The sequence below is a fragment of the Apium graveolens genome, chromosome 5, assembly GCF_009905375.1.
Source record: "Apium graveolens cultivar Ventura chromosome 5, ASM990537v1, whole genome shotgun sequence".
Taxonomy (NCBI): Eukaryota; Viridiplantae; Streptophyta; class Magnoliopsida; order Apiales; family Apiaceae; genus Apium; species Apium graveolens.
Window position 1 is genome coordinate 1,421,518 of NC_133651.1, and position 15,557 is coordinate 1,437,074.

The window sequence follows — 15,557 nt, forward strand, 5'->3', positions numbered from 1 at the left end:
TATGAGTTTGCCATTCTTATTTCCTGAACAGAATGTCTTCAGCATAGATTTGTGATGTGGATTAACTTTAAAACTACAGCAAGTTTGTATCTCTGGATGATGTATAAATACATTGCTAATTGTTTGCTAAATTTATCGAGAACAGATGTTAATCGTCTAATTTCAGTTTTTAAGTATCAGATGTTTGTGTTAGAGGTATATGGAGTGCAAGTGTGCAACAGACTTGGCCAAGTTCAAGGTGCTAGAGATACAAAAGCAAGTATTAGAGTGCTAGAAATGCAGTTTTGATAAACTAATACTTTTAGCCCACATGACCATATGTAATGTACAAAGTAGGAACTACTACTTTTTCAGAGCTTGGCCAAGAGCATAGTGAAGAGTTACAACATTATGATAGCTGAGTGCTGACTGACTGTCTATAACAGCAGGGGAAAAGAGAAAAAAATAAGATGGTGTTGGGGGTTAAGTTCACTGCTGGGGGTCAAAATTGTGAGCCTAAACCTAACTGATTACTGACCTATGTCTGTAGCAAGATCAGATTCAGATCAATGCTTATGGTTGTGGTTATGGATGGGAGGTTTGTGCCTCCCTGTAGTCCTTCCTCTGGGATGATAATCCCTGCGCATCATGTTCATAACCTCCCTATCGATTGCATCCTCAGTAAATACGTTTCTTTCATCTTTCTCACCCGAATGCCTTGTTTTTGTCTCCAAGGCTTTGCCATTCTGTTGATAAAACTGATAGTCAGAATAGTTAGTCTGCTCTAAGTTAACACCAAATACATTAAGAACCCTGTATTTTTAGCACTAATCAATCACAATATTGGTTTCATGCTACTAAGAAAGCGTTTTAAAGATAGATGCAGTATGTATACCATTTTAGCAGGTGCAGCATTTTCTTTGCCAGCCATTAGTGAGTTCCCTTTCAGTTCCCTTCCTGAAATAATAGTTTAAAGCTATAATCCGATTGTCAATCTTTAAGGTATCTACGACACAGACGACTGAGCTCTAGCTAGTAGAAGTTAGATGTTACCTTGGTGATGAACAGCATGAGCACAGGAGTTGTGCAAAACCAGGACGAGACTCGCGATTATCACCAGTAGAAACCTTACTAACTCCATTCTAATCTTTGCTGAGTTACCTTAGGTGTTGACAGCTGAGTATGCTCTATATTCTCAGGTTCTCTAAAACTTTATTGTTCAAAGTTCAAAAAGAGACTAAACAAGGAATCTCAAGTGTGTTTTTATAGAGATTTAGGCCCCGTTTTATATTGCTGTTACAGACAGTTACAACAAAAAACTGTCAGAAAAGTGTTTGGTAAATTCAAAAAGTTGTTGTCTGAAAAAAGCTACAACAACTTTTCAGGAAAAAACTTTCAGAAAAGTGTTTGGTAAATTCAAAAAAATGTTGTCTGAAAAAAGCGCTTTTGGTCTAAAAGCTGCTGTGAGTTTTACCATCAAACATTCTAAAAAATATTATTTTTATATATTATATCTCAAAATATGCATAAATTAAAAAAAAAATCAAACAGTCATCTAATTTTTCTGACAACACTTTTTCCACTACCAATTTTTCTCATAGCACGGCAGTTTTCAACAACAATCCCAACTGGAGCCTTAAACCAAGTGATCAGAGTTAGCTTTATATTATAATAGTATCACCTGACCAGTTGAACTTAGAATATGTTTAGCATGCAATTAAACTGTGATTAGTAATAAAGTACTATGGTCAGTGGTAAAACACACATATATTCTGCCTGGCACACATCATCCCTGTACATAGTTATTTTCCCAAGGTGGGAGTCAAAGATAAGCTATGCAGCTATTGATCTCCTAAATCTTTTATTGGATCATGTATTGAACATTCTTTTCTTCTTGTTGAGGGCATTGAAATGATAACTTCCTGTCTTGCTAATTAAGCCCCAGGAAACAAAGGTCATTTCAATGCCAACTATGGGAACTGCCTGACTGTTGGCAATTATCGGTCGGTTTTAGGCGACCGGTTAAGGTGTTTTATTAGTCTCCCATTTCACGTGATGACACCCCTCAATTAAAATCCAAATTTTAGGGGATCGAACCTGAGACCTGAGCCTTGATACTAAGTTAAGTAAGTATCTACAATTGTGAGGTGTGATACTATGTTAAGTAAGATGCTCATCTATAACCCTAAGGTGTCTAAGAAATGTCTCAACCGAATCTTATTTAGGCCTTAGTCAACCGTTATTTGCTCAAATCCGACCTTTTTGATGTTGTCACTTACAGACCTTTTTCTTGTAGTGAGGTCGATTATTATTTGTTTTGCATTCGTTTCTATTACTCTTATGATTGTAAACAATTACGTACGTGTGTGAATATACAGGAGTCCCATCATTTCACGTACGGCAGAATAATACCGCGATCGCTTGCCTTGGACCATCTCCCCCACTAACCGACCAACCAATAGGTTGGCTCTGAGTTTGGGCGGTGGGGGGATGCATAGTTCCCAAAGAATCAAGCATGAAAATGAGAGCTTAAGGGAACATGCCCTAGTGACTAATGCATTGGTTAACTCAAATTCTCTCTTCTTTCAATATACTAACCTCCATATTTATATCAACTAATCATTTTATATTAACTACAGCTTGTGCACCTGGGGTAACATACTGTGCCCGTTTAATAAATCTTAAAATAAATAACTTGTGATTTAAAATGAATAAGTGACTTATAAGTGATAAGTAGATAAATACTTAAGTTATTTAAGCGTTTGGATAATTTTATTTATAATTTATATTTTTTTACTTAAATGAACTAAAATAAAAAACTTTTAAATATAATTATCTTAATTCGTGAATTTTATATTAGATTAACATTTACAAATATATTTTTCAAATTTAAAAAAATAATGAAAAAATGAAAAATCATAATAAGTTGAGAAAAAGTACGTCGTTGCTAACATTCAACTTATAAGTTATAAATTTAACTTATAAATTAGGTCGACAAACAGTCGTCCATAAGCTGTTACGGACTTATAAGTCAATAAGCAGCCCACGGTTTAGGGAATGGGTTCCAATATGTGGTCACGGGCCTCATACTCAGAATTGTACTAAAAAAGAGCAAGTGCAGGAGGCTACTAATACCAATGTGGATCGTACATAAATCTAAGTCTTGATTCAACCAATTCTCTGAAACCCTCATGCACCTTCTGCTTTTGATCAAATATACATATCTTTTTTAAACTGCAACTCCAGTGATTTTTTGCGACCTTGAAAATGTAGCACGCCTGTCACCTGGTGGATAAATATTAGTAACCATAGTAGTAGTTTCTAAGCAGCACAACAGCCCACACTATCACAATCTCGATGTTACTAGTATACTATACTTGGAGCAGAAATTAAGCTTCTATTAGGTGAGCTTCAAGCTCGATCCTTTTCCGGAGACCCGGATCCAATTCTCAAACTTAAACGACGACTTTAAGTATGATGTTGGCTCATCTAAACCTCAGGGTGCAACACGAAGCCATGCTAATTTCAATATTTCAAAGCCTAGTATATTTATTTAAGCTAGCTCTTACATAGACCTGGCAAATTGGGTCTGGATCCGAAAAACCGAACCGAAATCTATGGATCCGAGATCCGATCCGAGATCCGAAATATATAATCCGATAATTATCCGAAAACCAAATTAAACCGATCCGAAAATTACCCGAACCGAAAATTTAACCGAAAATGATCCGAAATACTAGATCAGATTATAAATTGGAACCGAACAAAACTGATTTATATAATATCCGAACCGAATATGATTCGAAATAAACAAAATTCATACTTAAATGTATCTTATATTCGTGATAATTTAATTATTTAATTATAAATTAATGTAAAAGTACATTATATTATATTAAAAGTACTACATTTAATAAAAAGATATTTTTTTAAGTCTCAAAACATGAAAAATAAATAAATTATGATCTGAAATATCCGAACCGAATTTTGTCCGATTTTTATCCAAATTTCATCCGCTTTTGATCCGAATTAGACCCGAATCGAATCACATCCGATCTGATCCGAATGGTCTCCAGTTATATCATAATCCGAACGTGGAATCGATCCGAAATAGATCCGATCCGAAATCGATCCGGTTATCCGATTTGTCAGGTCTACTCTTACATAGCATAAGCCTAATAAGATTTGGGAAAATTATGTGTATATATAGGGATGCATTTCATGAAAAAAGGTAATTTCCTAAACAATTGTTCTCCTTGTTCTCCCGCTAAAAACTTTCTTAGGAGTTAGGAGTGCTTGACAATATACATTCAAGAGTGTACAATTCAATTGTGCTTTGTGCACACTGCATGAAACACATGCCATTTAAAAAACTGAACTATAAGCGATAAAAATCAGACAATTTCCGCGTGGACAGCTAAGCAATTTGGTAAAATTAACACCATAAAGCACTAGTTAAACCACAGAAAAACAACAGCTACTACGGAACCACAGCTTATTACCAGAATGCTTGATCTTCGTATTAAACTCAAGGTAAAAAACAAAACTTAATCCAGTAAAAGCAAACCTTAATCCACCAGAAGCCAAACCACTTGGTACTGATAAACCAACCTTCCAGGCTATTTGGCTGGCCAGAGGTTTGTGCAATGTACTTAGGAACCAGAGGTTTGTGCAATGCACTTGGGGAATGGTTGGTTTATTCTTTACAAGTTTTGATAATTTATAAGCTATTACCTACTTAATAATTTCTCACTTTTAAGTTATCGAAAAATAACGAAGTTACTGTAATTACATATGTTCTGTTGGGGATAATACTGCTTTTTTGTCGATTAAACCAAATTTAAGAATATTCAAGGCAAATCTTGCAAAATCTGGACTTACATAAGTTGCTACTTGCTATTACTAAAACAAACTGGCCCTTGACATGGCAAGTCCAAAAAGGACACACACAAAACACCAACTTACCTAATACCGCTTCAAAAAAAACACATGCAACCCAAGTACTTGTCTTTCTTCTAGTGTTGTGTGCCTGGACTCTGTTAGACAGTTAGAGCATTGCCTTGCAAAAAATCGCCCAAAACACAAACACAATAATTTCATAACCAAGTTCCTACACTTTAAGAATCCTGTCCAGAGAACTAAGACATAAACTAGCAGATGGCCAGGAACAAAAAATTGATATACAGGGGAAGAGTACCATTCCTTGAGCCATAGGGCACATCAATTACACAACTAAGGTTGACTGTGCAATCATGTTCCTCCTAGTTCCTTGACCTGGAGATACTTTTTTTGCTACAAGCTAAGAAGCAAGGATACGGGTGCGGGGATACATGGATTCGGTAAATAAAATAATATGGGGATTTGGGTGCGGTGGAATACGGCACATATATTTATTATAAACATACATTTGATGTTATGAATGATGAAAGCTATTAACAAAACTAATAGTTTTATGCAAATTGTATCAAATACATGATATATGCATCTATAACCCAAGAATTTAAACTAAAATTACTTATATATGTAGTATAAATATTAAAAAATATGTATTTTAGTTGAGAATTATTGAAGAATTCTGAACATCGGAGTATCCCCGAGAATCCGAGTATCCGATACGGGGGTGCGCGAGGATACGGGGATTCGTTGGGTGACCGAAGGATCCCTGCTTCCTAGGCTACAAGTGTTAGGCCTGGTTCCTAGACAAGCTCTAAACCCTTTTTCTAGGTTTGACATGCTTATAACTGTTAACAGGTCCTGTCCCTCTTGATTTAAATAAGAATGGAGAGGGGGACCAAAACAAATAGAAAACCTCCCCCTACATATCCCGACTGTGTTCGTCTATTTCAAAAAATGTGATATTTCTGTTTATTCCTTAACAAAGTAAATAATGTTAAACTCGCCTTCCCTTTCTGGCCATGGCCCTTGGCCAGGGATCAAGTAGTTGCCACTTTGCTCCAGGTTACATAGCCTCTTGGCATGCTCAACTGACTGTAAATTCTAAAATCAACAATTTTCCCAGCCCACCATGTTCCTACCAAAGAACTCTGACATTTGATATGTATCCAGCTATCTACGTTTGATCTCTTAACTACTAGCCAAAAGTGTTGCATTCAACTAGAACTTGAATCAAACAAATAATTACACACAATAATATGTATATTAAAGACCAACAAACTTCTATCGCAAACTTTTCTTAGGACAAAGTAGTAAGGCAAGAAATATGCATTATTATATCATACCAGAGCTCGCCTTTGGTAAGGTTAATGACTCAACATAGAATATAAGATAAGACACTGGTGATTAATAAATAATTATATGTATGAAATAAACTTGCTATTCCGAGCAATTCATATAATGTACACAAGTTGGACAAAATTTCTTACATTTATAATCCAAAGACATCATCTTTGTCGATCTTTTTTCCTTCTTTTTGAATAACACCAAATAAAATATTCCCTATAAGTTAATCCATCAATCCCTTGGTACCAGATGCCATTGTCTTAAAAAGAGTGTTGCTGATGAGACCTGCTCCCCCTTGTCAAAAACTGACATGTTTCTTGGAGTACAAATGTCATAAATCCCAAAATATCAACCAGATAAATGAAACCAGCTAGCAACTTAAACCACTTAAGTTGATGGTTTCTTTTAACTAGTCTTTGTAGTGATCCAAAGGGTATCAAAAGAAATCTGAGTCAATTTGAACTGAAACCACTTTATAGGAAATTCTGTTTAACACCCCCATTCAATAAATTAATGCATCAAATCTTGGCTCATAAAAACACACCTGGCTGTTGTATGACTGAAGAGCACAACCAGCAATCCAAGACCAAACCTTCTTATCCACATCATACAAAAGGCCTTTCCCTTGGTTCCAAGATGTAAAGCAAATCAGATTATCCTGTCCAAAGCATTCGAATCTCTCGGCTGATAACCTCAAAAGAGCTCTAAAGTACCTTGGCGGCATCCTACTTACCTCAACCCAAACAACTTTAGCATGATCTAGTTCCCATATTCTCATACTTTGTAGAGTGCTATAAAGACCTATCCTTCCAACTAAAAACAGACGTTTTTGAGTGCCAGCAACCAGATATCCATCCAGCAAAGATCTTGGGAATTTAGCTGGGATATGTTCCCAGTATCCCGAATCCAGTCGGTACATCATTAAACCCAGGGGCGAAAGAGTTTCAAGATACAATCTTGAATCACAAAAAGCCATCTTTGAGGAGCACAAGTTAACAGCAGGCATTATTTGGTGGAGCGACCAACTATCAAGCTTTGAATCATATACTTCGGTGGGCAACGACTTATCCCCATAGATATCGCTTGTAGCGATAATTTTAAAAGCTCGGTCCTTTCGATCAACCACCATAATCAATTGCCTTTGTTGATTGTTATGCATACTCGGCAATGTCCTCCATTTCTGTGTTAAAGGATTACAGACTAAGATCTTGAATTTCAAACCATCCAACCCCGAGAAACAAACAAGGCCTGCTGAGGAACCTACAAGCCAAAATGCCCACTGTGGTAGAAAGTTGAATGGGATCCTATACCATTGTTTCAGTGGCAAGCTGAAAACTGAACACTGAGGGGTCTGTGGATTCTTCCAAAATGTTAGAAGACAAGGCCCATGAGATGGCAATTGAGAGTGAAACTTAAGAAAACCACTATCTTGCAAAATCGAATTCCATCTCTTACAAACAGACCGTAAACGAAATATCATAAATGGTGGAACCCTGGCCAAGATTTCATTCAACAAATCCTCCGGCAACATAGCCCAAATATTATCTTCCATCTGGACATCAGGGTGGACCGCTTTAGAAAATGTAGAAACCGTCTCCTCATCTAACCCCCTTGGTTTAGTTTTAATCACCTTCTGCCTAGAAGGACTAGTATTCCTCGACCCTATTCGGCTTAATGGGCTAGTGTTCCTCGATCCCCCTCCCCCAAAATGAGTCATTGGCCTATGAAAACCATCATCTTCTCGGAAAGAGCCACTTCTCACCAATCTAGCCCCAGTATTAGAAGCCTCCTCAAATCCTATCATCCCTCTAACAAACAATTTCCCCAACAATCTAGCCTTAAACCAATCTTTCACTTCAACCCAACTCGAAACAACCCGAATTCAAACAAAAAAAACAAAAAAAAAATCCCCCAATAACCCAACTCAACATAAATTAGTACCCAAAAACCCAACAACATAAAATCATCAAAACACCTAATTTAAGTCACATACAACAAAGATTAGTAAAATCATCAAAACATCATCAAACTCAAACACTAAAAACATAAAAGTAATCAAATGAACTACAACTTCAGATCAAGAAAATCAAGATTCTAATTCAGATCCAAAATAAAAATTGGTTCTTGAAACCATGAAATATCAAATCTTTAATGGGCAAACATCAATGAAAAGATTATTGAAATGGGTTTACCTTAAAAAGATCGAATCTTTGAAAGATGGGTAGCTCTATTTTGCAAGAACTTGAACAATTTGTAGGATGGGTAATGTTAAAAAGCCCTAATCTTTTACTTTGTCTCTCTCTCTCTCTTGTTTTATTTCTATTGTCTAATGTCTAGTATAGTTGCTTACATTGTGTTAGATTTTTCTATTATTTTTTTCTTATTTGTCGCTTCTGGTAAAATAAAAAATAAGAAGCTAACTACAAATTTAAAAATGCTATCCGGCTATCCGCAGTGAAAAAGTCAATTTTGTATTTAAATACCATTTCTCCATATAAAAAAGGCTACATTCCTACAAATCTTTCCCGAAGGTTTTCGAGTTATCATCGTGTTATTGGATGTTGGCTTACAGATAAGATGGACACCTTGTATATTAATATGAATCATACTAATAAAAAATGACACGTATCACTTTGGGGATTTTTTTAAAAAATATTTTGGATATATAACATTACACTTTTCATAATAATTTGTTATCCATTTTCTATATTTGTATAAAATTTAGAAAATTCGATACTTTTAAATACGAAAGGATGTGATTAAATTTATCCGATTATATGAAATTATTTTTATACTTACAGAATTTGATTAAAAATAATAATTTATAGCCATAATAAATTGTGTTAATAAGACAAGTTTTTATACGTATTTAGAAATATTTTTTTTCAATTTTATATATCTGAGTTAGACAAGTTTGAAACATAAGGAGAGGGGCTCGAAATATTCAAAGTGAAAGTGTGGATAATTAATTTGTTTTACTTGCACCAAACGAGAGATAGACAATAATGATGTGAAATATAATAAGCAAGGTCCACTAAAGAGAAGATGGGCCTTCTTGGACTACTGAAAGTTATTTAATTGGCATTTTAGGATCCACCAACATACACACTCTAGCCTAATAATGGGTTATGTCAAAATTTTATAATTAGCCTACCCCATGCACCATTTTTAACGTTTTCTTGTATGCTTTTCACATCGGTTCCCGGCGGACGGGGCTAATTCGAATCGGGCGGCTCACGAGCTGATTCGTTAAAGTGGACTCGGCTCGGCTCATTTTTGACTCGGGCAGTTCGCGAGCTGGCCCGACTCCAACTCGTTTAAGTGGATTCGATTCGTCTCGTTTAGTTAAACGAGCCAAGTTCAGGTAGAGGTTTCAGCTTGTTTAATTATTCGAGTTGGCTCGACTCGACTCAGATAATTGAACAAGTCGAATTCGGATAAAGGTTTAGATTCGATTAAATGTAAAATTTAAACGAGTCAACAGATTTAGTCTTGATTAAGCGTAAAATTTAAACGAGTCGCTCGTTGAATCAACTCGTGAAATTAAATGAGTCGAGTTCGGACAGAATTTTAGGCTCGTTTAGTCAAACAAGTTGTCTCCGCTTGACTCGATTAATCTCAGTTTGAATTACGCACGACTCAAAACTCGACTTACTCGGTTCGAATTACAACCCTATCGCTAGAAAGAATAAAATCTCATCAATTGTGTAACCCAATCCATTTATCCCTTATCTGGATTGATCAGATCGCATCGAACTAACTAAATGGGATAATTTTTTTTGAAATTCGATTATTTCGGTTTAAATAAGAATTTAATAAATTTTAATCATCACTGAACCTAAGCCCAACCCAATTCATTATTTTATTTTATTTTAATCGGCGCAAAATAGCATTTAGCTTCTCTTTTTTATTTACATTTTATCTTACTTTCCCGATACTTTTTGTAGTAAAGTATTTTCCCAGTATTCAGGTTATATAGTATACATTATACAGCCTCTTCCCCTCATTTCATACCTTAGTTTGTGTCTCTTTCTCTTTTTCTAGTTAAATTAAACACACGAGCAATTACAATTCAACACAATAATGTGACACTAAATTTGGTAACAAAAATATATTTGGTGTAATTTTTACACTACATATGATATAGTTCATAATTCATAATTCATAGTATGCCTTAGCATTTTTCAACAAAAATAAATTTATTCCCATCATATCTCATTTATATCATTTTTTATCGGAACATTGATATCCTATTATATCCTGTAATTCGTAATGGTTATGTGTTTGAATTCTAATGTTTCACATTTTAAATTACATGTTACATCGTTATGTAGGTTGTTCTAGTCGATTGCATTTACCCTTCGTAATTGCTTATATTTAAGTTGATTTATTGTGCTCGAGTTCTTTCTAATATACATTAATACGCAACGAATAGAACATTTCAATTACAAAGCAAGGGTTGATCACCCAACCACAATCACGTTGTTTCAAATGAAAATGCTTTAAGCATTTAATAGACAGAATCCTCATAAAAGTTTCATTGAATTCATCACGACAATGAACAATACTTATACATGTCTACGTTATTCTAATAAATGAAAATTTTGGTGAGTTTCAAGAGAGATAAAGGCCTCTTAACCACTCTACGAGTGCATTTACCAACGTATATTGACGAAACAAACAAGGCAAACTGACAATTATGATTACGTTTGATGGAAAAATTGAATTACAATGACATGTAATTGTACTTTACGAGATTGTGTGAATGATCTATTAGTTTTGACATTATAACTTGTTTGAAATTTTGACGACTACACGACACTCAACATTTATGACAAATTGTTAAGTATACGACATTTAGTAAAGGTGACAATATGAGTAGGAACACAAAATATCATGGCGACATGAGGATGATTCATAGGCATCGATATGCGTGATACGATAAAGGAGTTTAAACCAAAATCCAACAATTACGATCCCTCGCCATCAAGGAGAAACATGGATGAAGTACGACGAAGAAAATGTAAAACAACGAAAGATTAAGTTCGAAATTAAAACCAGGACTAAGTCCGATAGGCTTAAACAAAAAGTTACGAAAAGAGAATCATGTCACTTGTCCTCTTGAGCATCGTCTTTAGGGGACTTTGCTTCATCATCATGATCAGCACCAGCAAACTCGTCCATAGGGAAAGCGTCGTCAGGGAACGCTTCATTTTAGATCCTGACAGTCTCGGGAATGTCCCACGAGCTACATCCGCCCCTATGGTACTCCAGCATCATGTCAACTCTAGTTCGCATGATTTGCTGATGCACGACCTTCTCTGCTTCACCACGCATGTCCTTCTCCATTGTCTGCACCATAGAAGCAAAGCCCTCTAGTTCATCCTAAACGTCTTTCATAGCTTTTAAGTTGTTGAATGTCAATTCCTCAGCTGCTTTAATCTTTCCTGCACATTTCTGGTGCTCCCCTTCTAAATCTTTGAGCTTTTTCATCTCATGCTCGTAAACCTCGCGAGCTACCATGACACTCTGAAGGGTCTGCGTTATATTAAAAAATCATTATCAACTGAATACTTAAAAAAAATCCAATCGACAAAGAATTGTACCGATACTTACGTGAAAGGAATAGCCGGTAGCACCGTTCAGAATGGCAGCAACTGGTTTAGTGGAGAGAGCTTCCATAGATTGGGGAAGAGCATGTCATTGAGCAGGTTAACAAAAGTAGAAGGGTCAACAACCATGTCATAGTTTCGGATAACAAGAGGGACAATATTCCCAGACTTGGTTGTTCTCACGGATGAATCAATCCTAACTTTTTTAAAAAGGGGGTTGCTAATGGGGCTCAGCATCATGGGGGCCTTAGAGGAATCAGTTTTAGTTGATTTATCATCACGAGCTCTTTTGGCAAAAAGTTCTTTACTGGAAATGATCAAGGGTTTCATTACTGGGGGTTTAAACTCTACAACAAGGAAAAAGGGTTCGATCCATGTCAATATAACTAGAGATAAACAGAAAGAAAAAAGGAAGTACGTCAAAAAAGAGAATGCTCGACGTATACATTTAGCATAAATTCGTCCGGAAATCATCTCATCATATTTGACACTATTGGGGTTATCTTGGGACTCATACGACAAACTCAAGGCAGAATAGGACTGTTGGGTTACAGGGATTGAAAGTTGCTTACTCCGAGTCCTGTTTGCAGCAGATCTCTGCACATATTTCTTAAAAGTTGTAGTCTCATGACGCGATTGCGATTTCTACAAACCAGAAGCAAAGTGCTCAATATTAACTTGACCAGCATTAGGAATGGGTCTACCCAAACAGTTTGGCCATAATCTCTCTCTGATGGGCAAAGCACGGATCTTATCAACCGTAGCTTTAGCCTTGGTGTTATCTTTATCAAAATCACAATCTACAAGCATGAAGAATAATTAAAGACACGACGATTGCAGAAACGAGAATAAAGAAAAACATCAAGTCAACACGGAGTGCTATAACAGAAATAAATGTCAGGACGAAGAGAAACATTTGGGATATAGTTTAGAAAGGGCATGCATGTTAATAAACAAGAGATTTGTAAGGCGAAGATAAAAATAGGTGATACTTAAGTAATAGATCTATCATATGGAGAATAAACGTAAGACAACTATAATGATAAAGATTGAGAGGGTTACCGATATTGCTCCAACAGGTAATCAACACCATCTTCCAGAGTCGCCTTTTCAACAAAAAAATAATCTTTCTTCCAATTTTGGTCATTGACTGTATCATTGTTAAGGATTAACGGATCATCGATGTCCTTATTGATGAACCCAAACCTGCATCCACTAAATTTCTTTAAGCTATAATAGTGTTTCACGACTTTAACATCAATACCCAGCTTGTGCTTTCCTCAATAGAGTTCAAACATGCAAGAACTCTCCACGCAAAGGGCATCAGTTGTCCAGGGGACACTTTCAGAATGCTTAACACGCCAACAACAAACTTGAAAAAAGGGAAAGTGAGTCCACCATCGAAAAGGGTAATAATAGAAATATACCCAACCTTCTTTGAAGAAATCAGCACGGACAGAGACATCTGGTACCACAACAATAACATTGGATCGGAACAACATCTTGACTTCTTCAAATCTTTCAGGCTTGATTTCACTATGATGGTTGTCTTTGGGGTCTAATAAGTTGGTAGCGACCCAATTGAGTCGATCAGAGGGCAAGTTGGGGCTCTCGTCGTTACGGTTTCCAGAACTCTTGTTGTGTTTTTTGGCCCTGGTTAAGAGGAATGAGGAGAAGAGACATGTTCGAGAGTGAATGAAAAGAGGAGTGAATGACGGATGAATTGTGAGAAAAGGATATATAGGGGTATCTAGAGAGTCCTAACAGAGGTAGTGAAAGGGTTTCTCGATAAGTGAGTAACCAATGCATGCATATCACAAATTGATTCACACGAGTATCAGGGGGACTGACTGATCCACTACTACACGCTATGTACATGAAAAGTGAATTTTACATATTATCAATTTAGGTAGAGATTTTGTTAATTAAATATTCAATTAACAAAATCTGGGGCTATTGTTATGTCAAGGATTTGTAGACGTGACGAGATGAAAGTAAGTGATGGATGTGTGGCAACGCAGGTGTCATGGACATCAACAAATCAAAACGTCGTGAATTGAGGAGTTTCGAAGACATAGTCAAGAACCCCTCCGAGTTTCAAGGGGATCACTAGAGTAATGCAGCAAAATAAGCAACCATATCTCGAAGCTGGAGAGAAAGGAGGAAGGTTGGAGAAAAACGGGGGGATAAGGCAACGGTTTGAAGAAGAAATCAACGGCGAGCAAGAGAGATGGATCATAATATACACACATAATCCTACATACACCAGGGACAACACATATCTGATATACACATGATCAGCATAAAGACGTCATCACCCCAAATACACAATCTCAAACACATTGACACAAACACAGTCATTTAGAGTTAAAAATGAAAATGTTGTTGAACACATTGTATTGTCTTTGAATCATTGTAATATTCGTTGAATTATTAGTGAACTTTTAATTAGGTTGGGTACACAATCCCACCCGCGATTTTTTTCCATTCACGGGTTTTTCGCGTCACCAATTTCTCGTGTTCTTTACTTTTGTATTGTTCTTAAGATAATCGTACTATTCAAAACATAAACCAACGTCCTTAGTATTTAACCCACAAATTTTGATAAAAACGCTGTTATAGACTTCCCAACATAGGCAATTATGGAATTCTCGATATATGACAACATATTTTTCTTCCATTTTATTTTATTATTACTTGTCATCTTACACAACCCAGTATATAACCGACACTGATATTTTACCATGTCTTTATTTTCATGGCTTACATATAATTAAAAATTACAGAGTTGACAACAATAACTATAGATTCAGTTATAGCTCATAACTTACAATATTCACTTTTTTAATAGTTTTTGTTTATAAAATTCAAAAATCATATTAAGATATGGCATGTAATTAAATTTAAAAGTAGTACACGATGTGTAACATCCCACATCGATAAAAATAAGAGTGTTTGAGACCTTTATAGATATAAGTCAACAACTAATATGTACCAAATCACTAGTTTTTTCGGACTGACCTGTGGTGGGTTGTTGAGTCCGGTATGCATTCGGTTGTGGGCTTGGGTGTTATAAATGGTATCAGAGCTCTACCCGGCCGGAAGTGCAGAGGCACTGCCCGACTTTCGTATTTGTGTTAGTGAGATCGACGAGGAAGTCGATCCCATAAGAGGGGGTGTTTGTAACATCCCACATCGATAAGAATAAGAGTGTTTGAGACCTTTATAGATACAAGTCAACAACTAATGTGTACCAAATCGCTAGCTTTTTCGGATTGACCTGTGGTGGGTTGTTGGGTCCGGTATGTATTCGGTTGTTGACTTGGGTGTTATACGATGTCTTCGTGACTTGTTATATTAAACTCATTTTATATGAAAAAGGCGTTTTGATATAATAATGATAACTTTAATCATGTAAAATAAATATCATACTTAATAAATGTACTTGAACATTTTAAAAGTTAAAATTCAAAACATTGCACATTTTTTTACAAATAGTGCTTTTTCGTGCAACAAAATTTAAAATTGTTTTTTTAAACATTTTAATATAACTGATGTTCAATTTAGAATTACTAGTTTGGAACCCGTGCGACGTACTGATTTTTTAACATTGTATAATTTTTAAAATTTAATTTGAATTGAGAATTTTAAAATTGTGCAATTTGTTCATTTAAAATTATTAAATAATTGCAAATGTGAAATATCTAATCCAATTTAGAATATATA

General features: G+C 35.7%; 2 protein-coding genes across 2 annotated transcripts; both read right to left on the reverse strand.

Annotated features, from left to right (window-relative positions):
• Positions 1 to 268: 268 nt before the first annotated feature.
• Positions 269 to 1,266, reverse strand: LOC141723889 (uncharacterized). Its single transcript, XM_074525832.1, has 3 exons — positions 1,033 to 1,266; positions 875 to 936; positions 269 to 725 (listed from the first exon to the last, which is right to left on the reverse strand). Exons 1-3 carry the CDS (start codon positions 1,118 to 1,120, stop codon positions 546 to 548), a joined length of 330 nt encoding a protein of 109 aa, XP_074381933.1. The 5' UTR covers positions 1,121 to 1,266; the 3' UTR covers positions 269 to 545.
• Positions 1,267 to 6,276: 5,010 nt separating this feature from the next.
• LOC141661875 (F-box/kelch-repeat protein At5g15710-like) lies at positions 6,277 to 8,564 on the reverse strand. The gene is made up of 2 exons (XM_074468890.1): positions 8,412 to 8,564; positions 6,277 to 8,194 (listed from the first exon to the last, which is right to left on the reverse strand). Exon 2 carries the CDS (start codon positions 8,021 to 8,023, stop codon positions 6,722 to 6,724), a length of 1,302 nt encoding a protein of 433 aa, XP_074324991.1. The 5' UTR covers positions 8,024 to 8,194; positions 8,412 to 8,564; the 3' UTR covers positions 6,277 to 6,721.
• Positions 8,565 to 15,557: the final 6,993 nt, after the last annotated feature.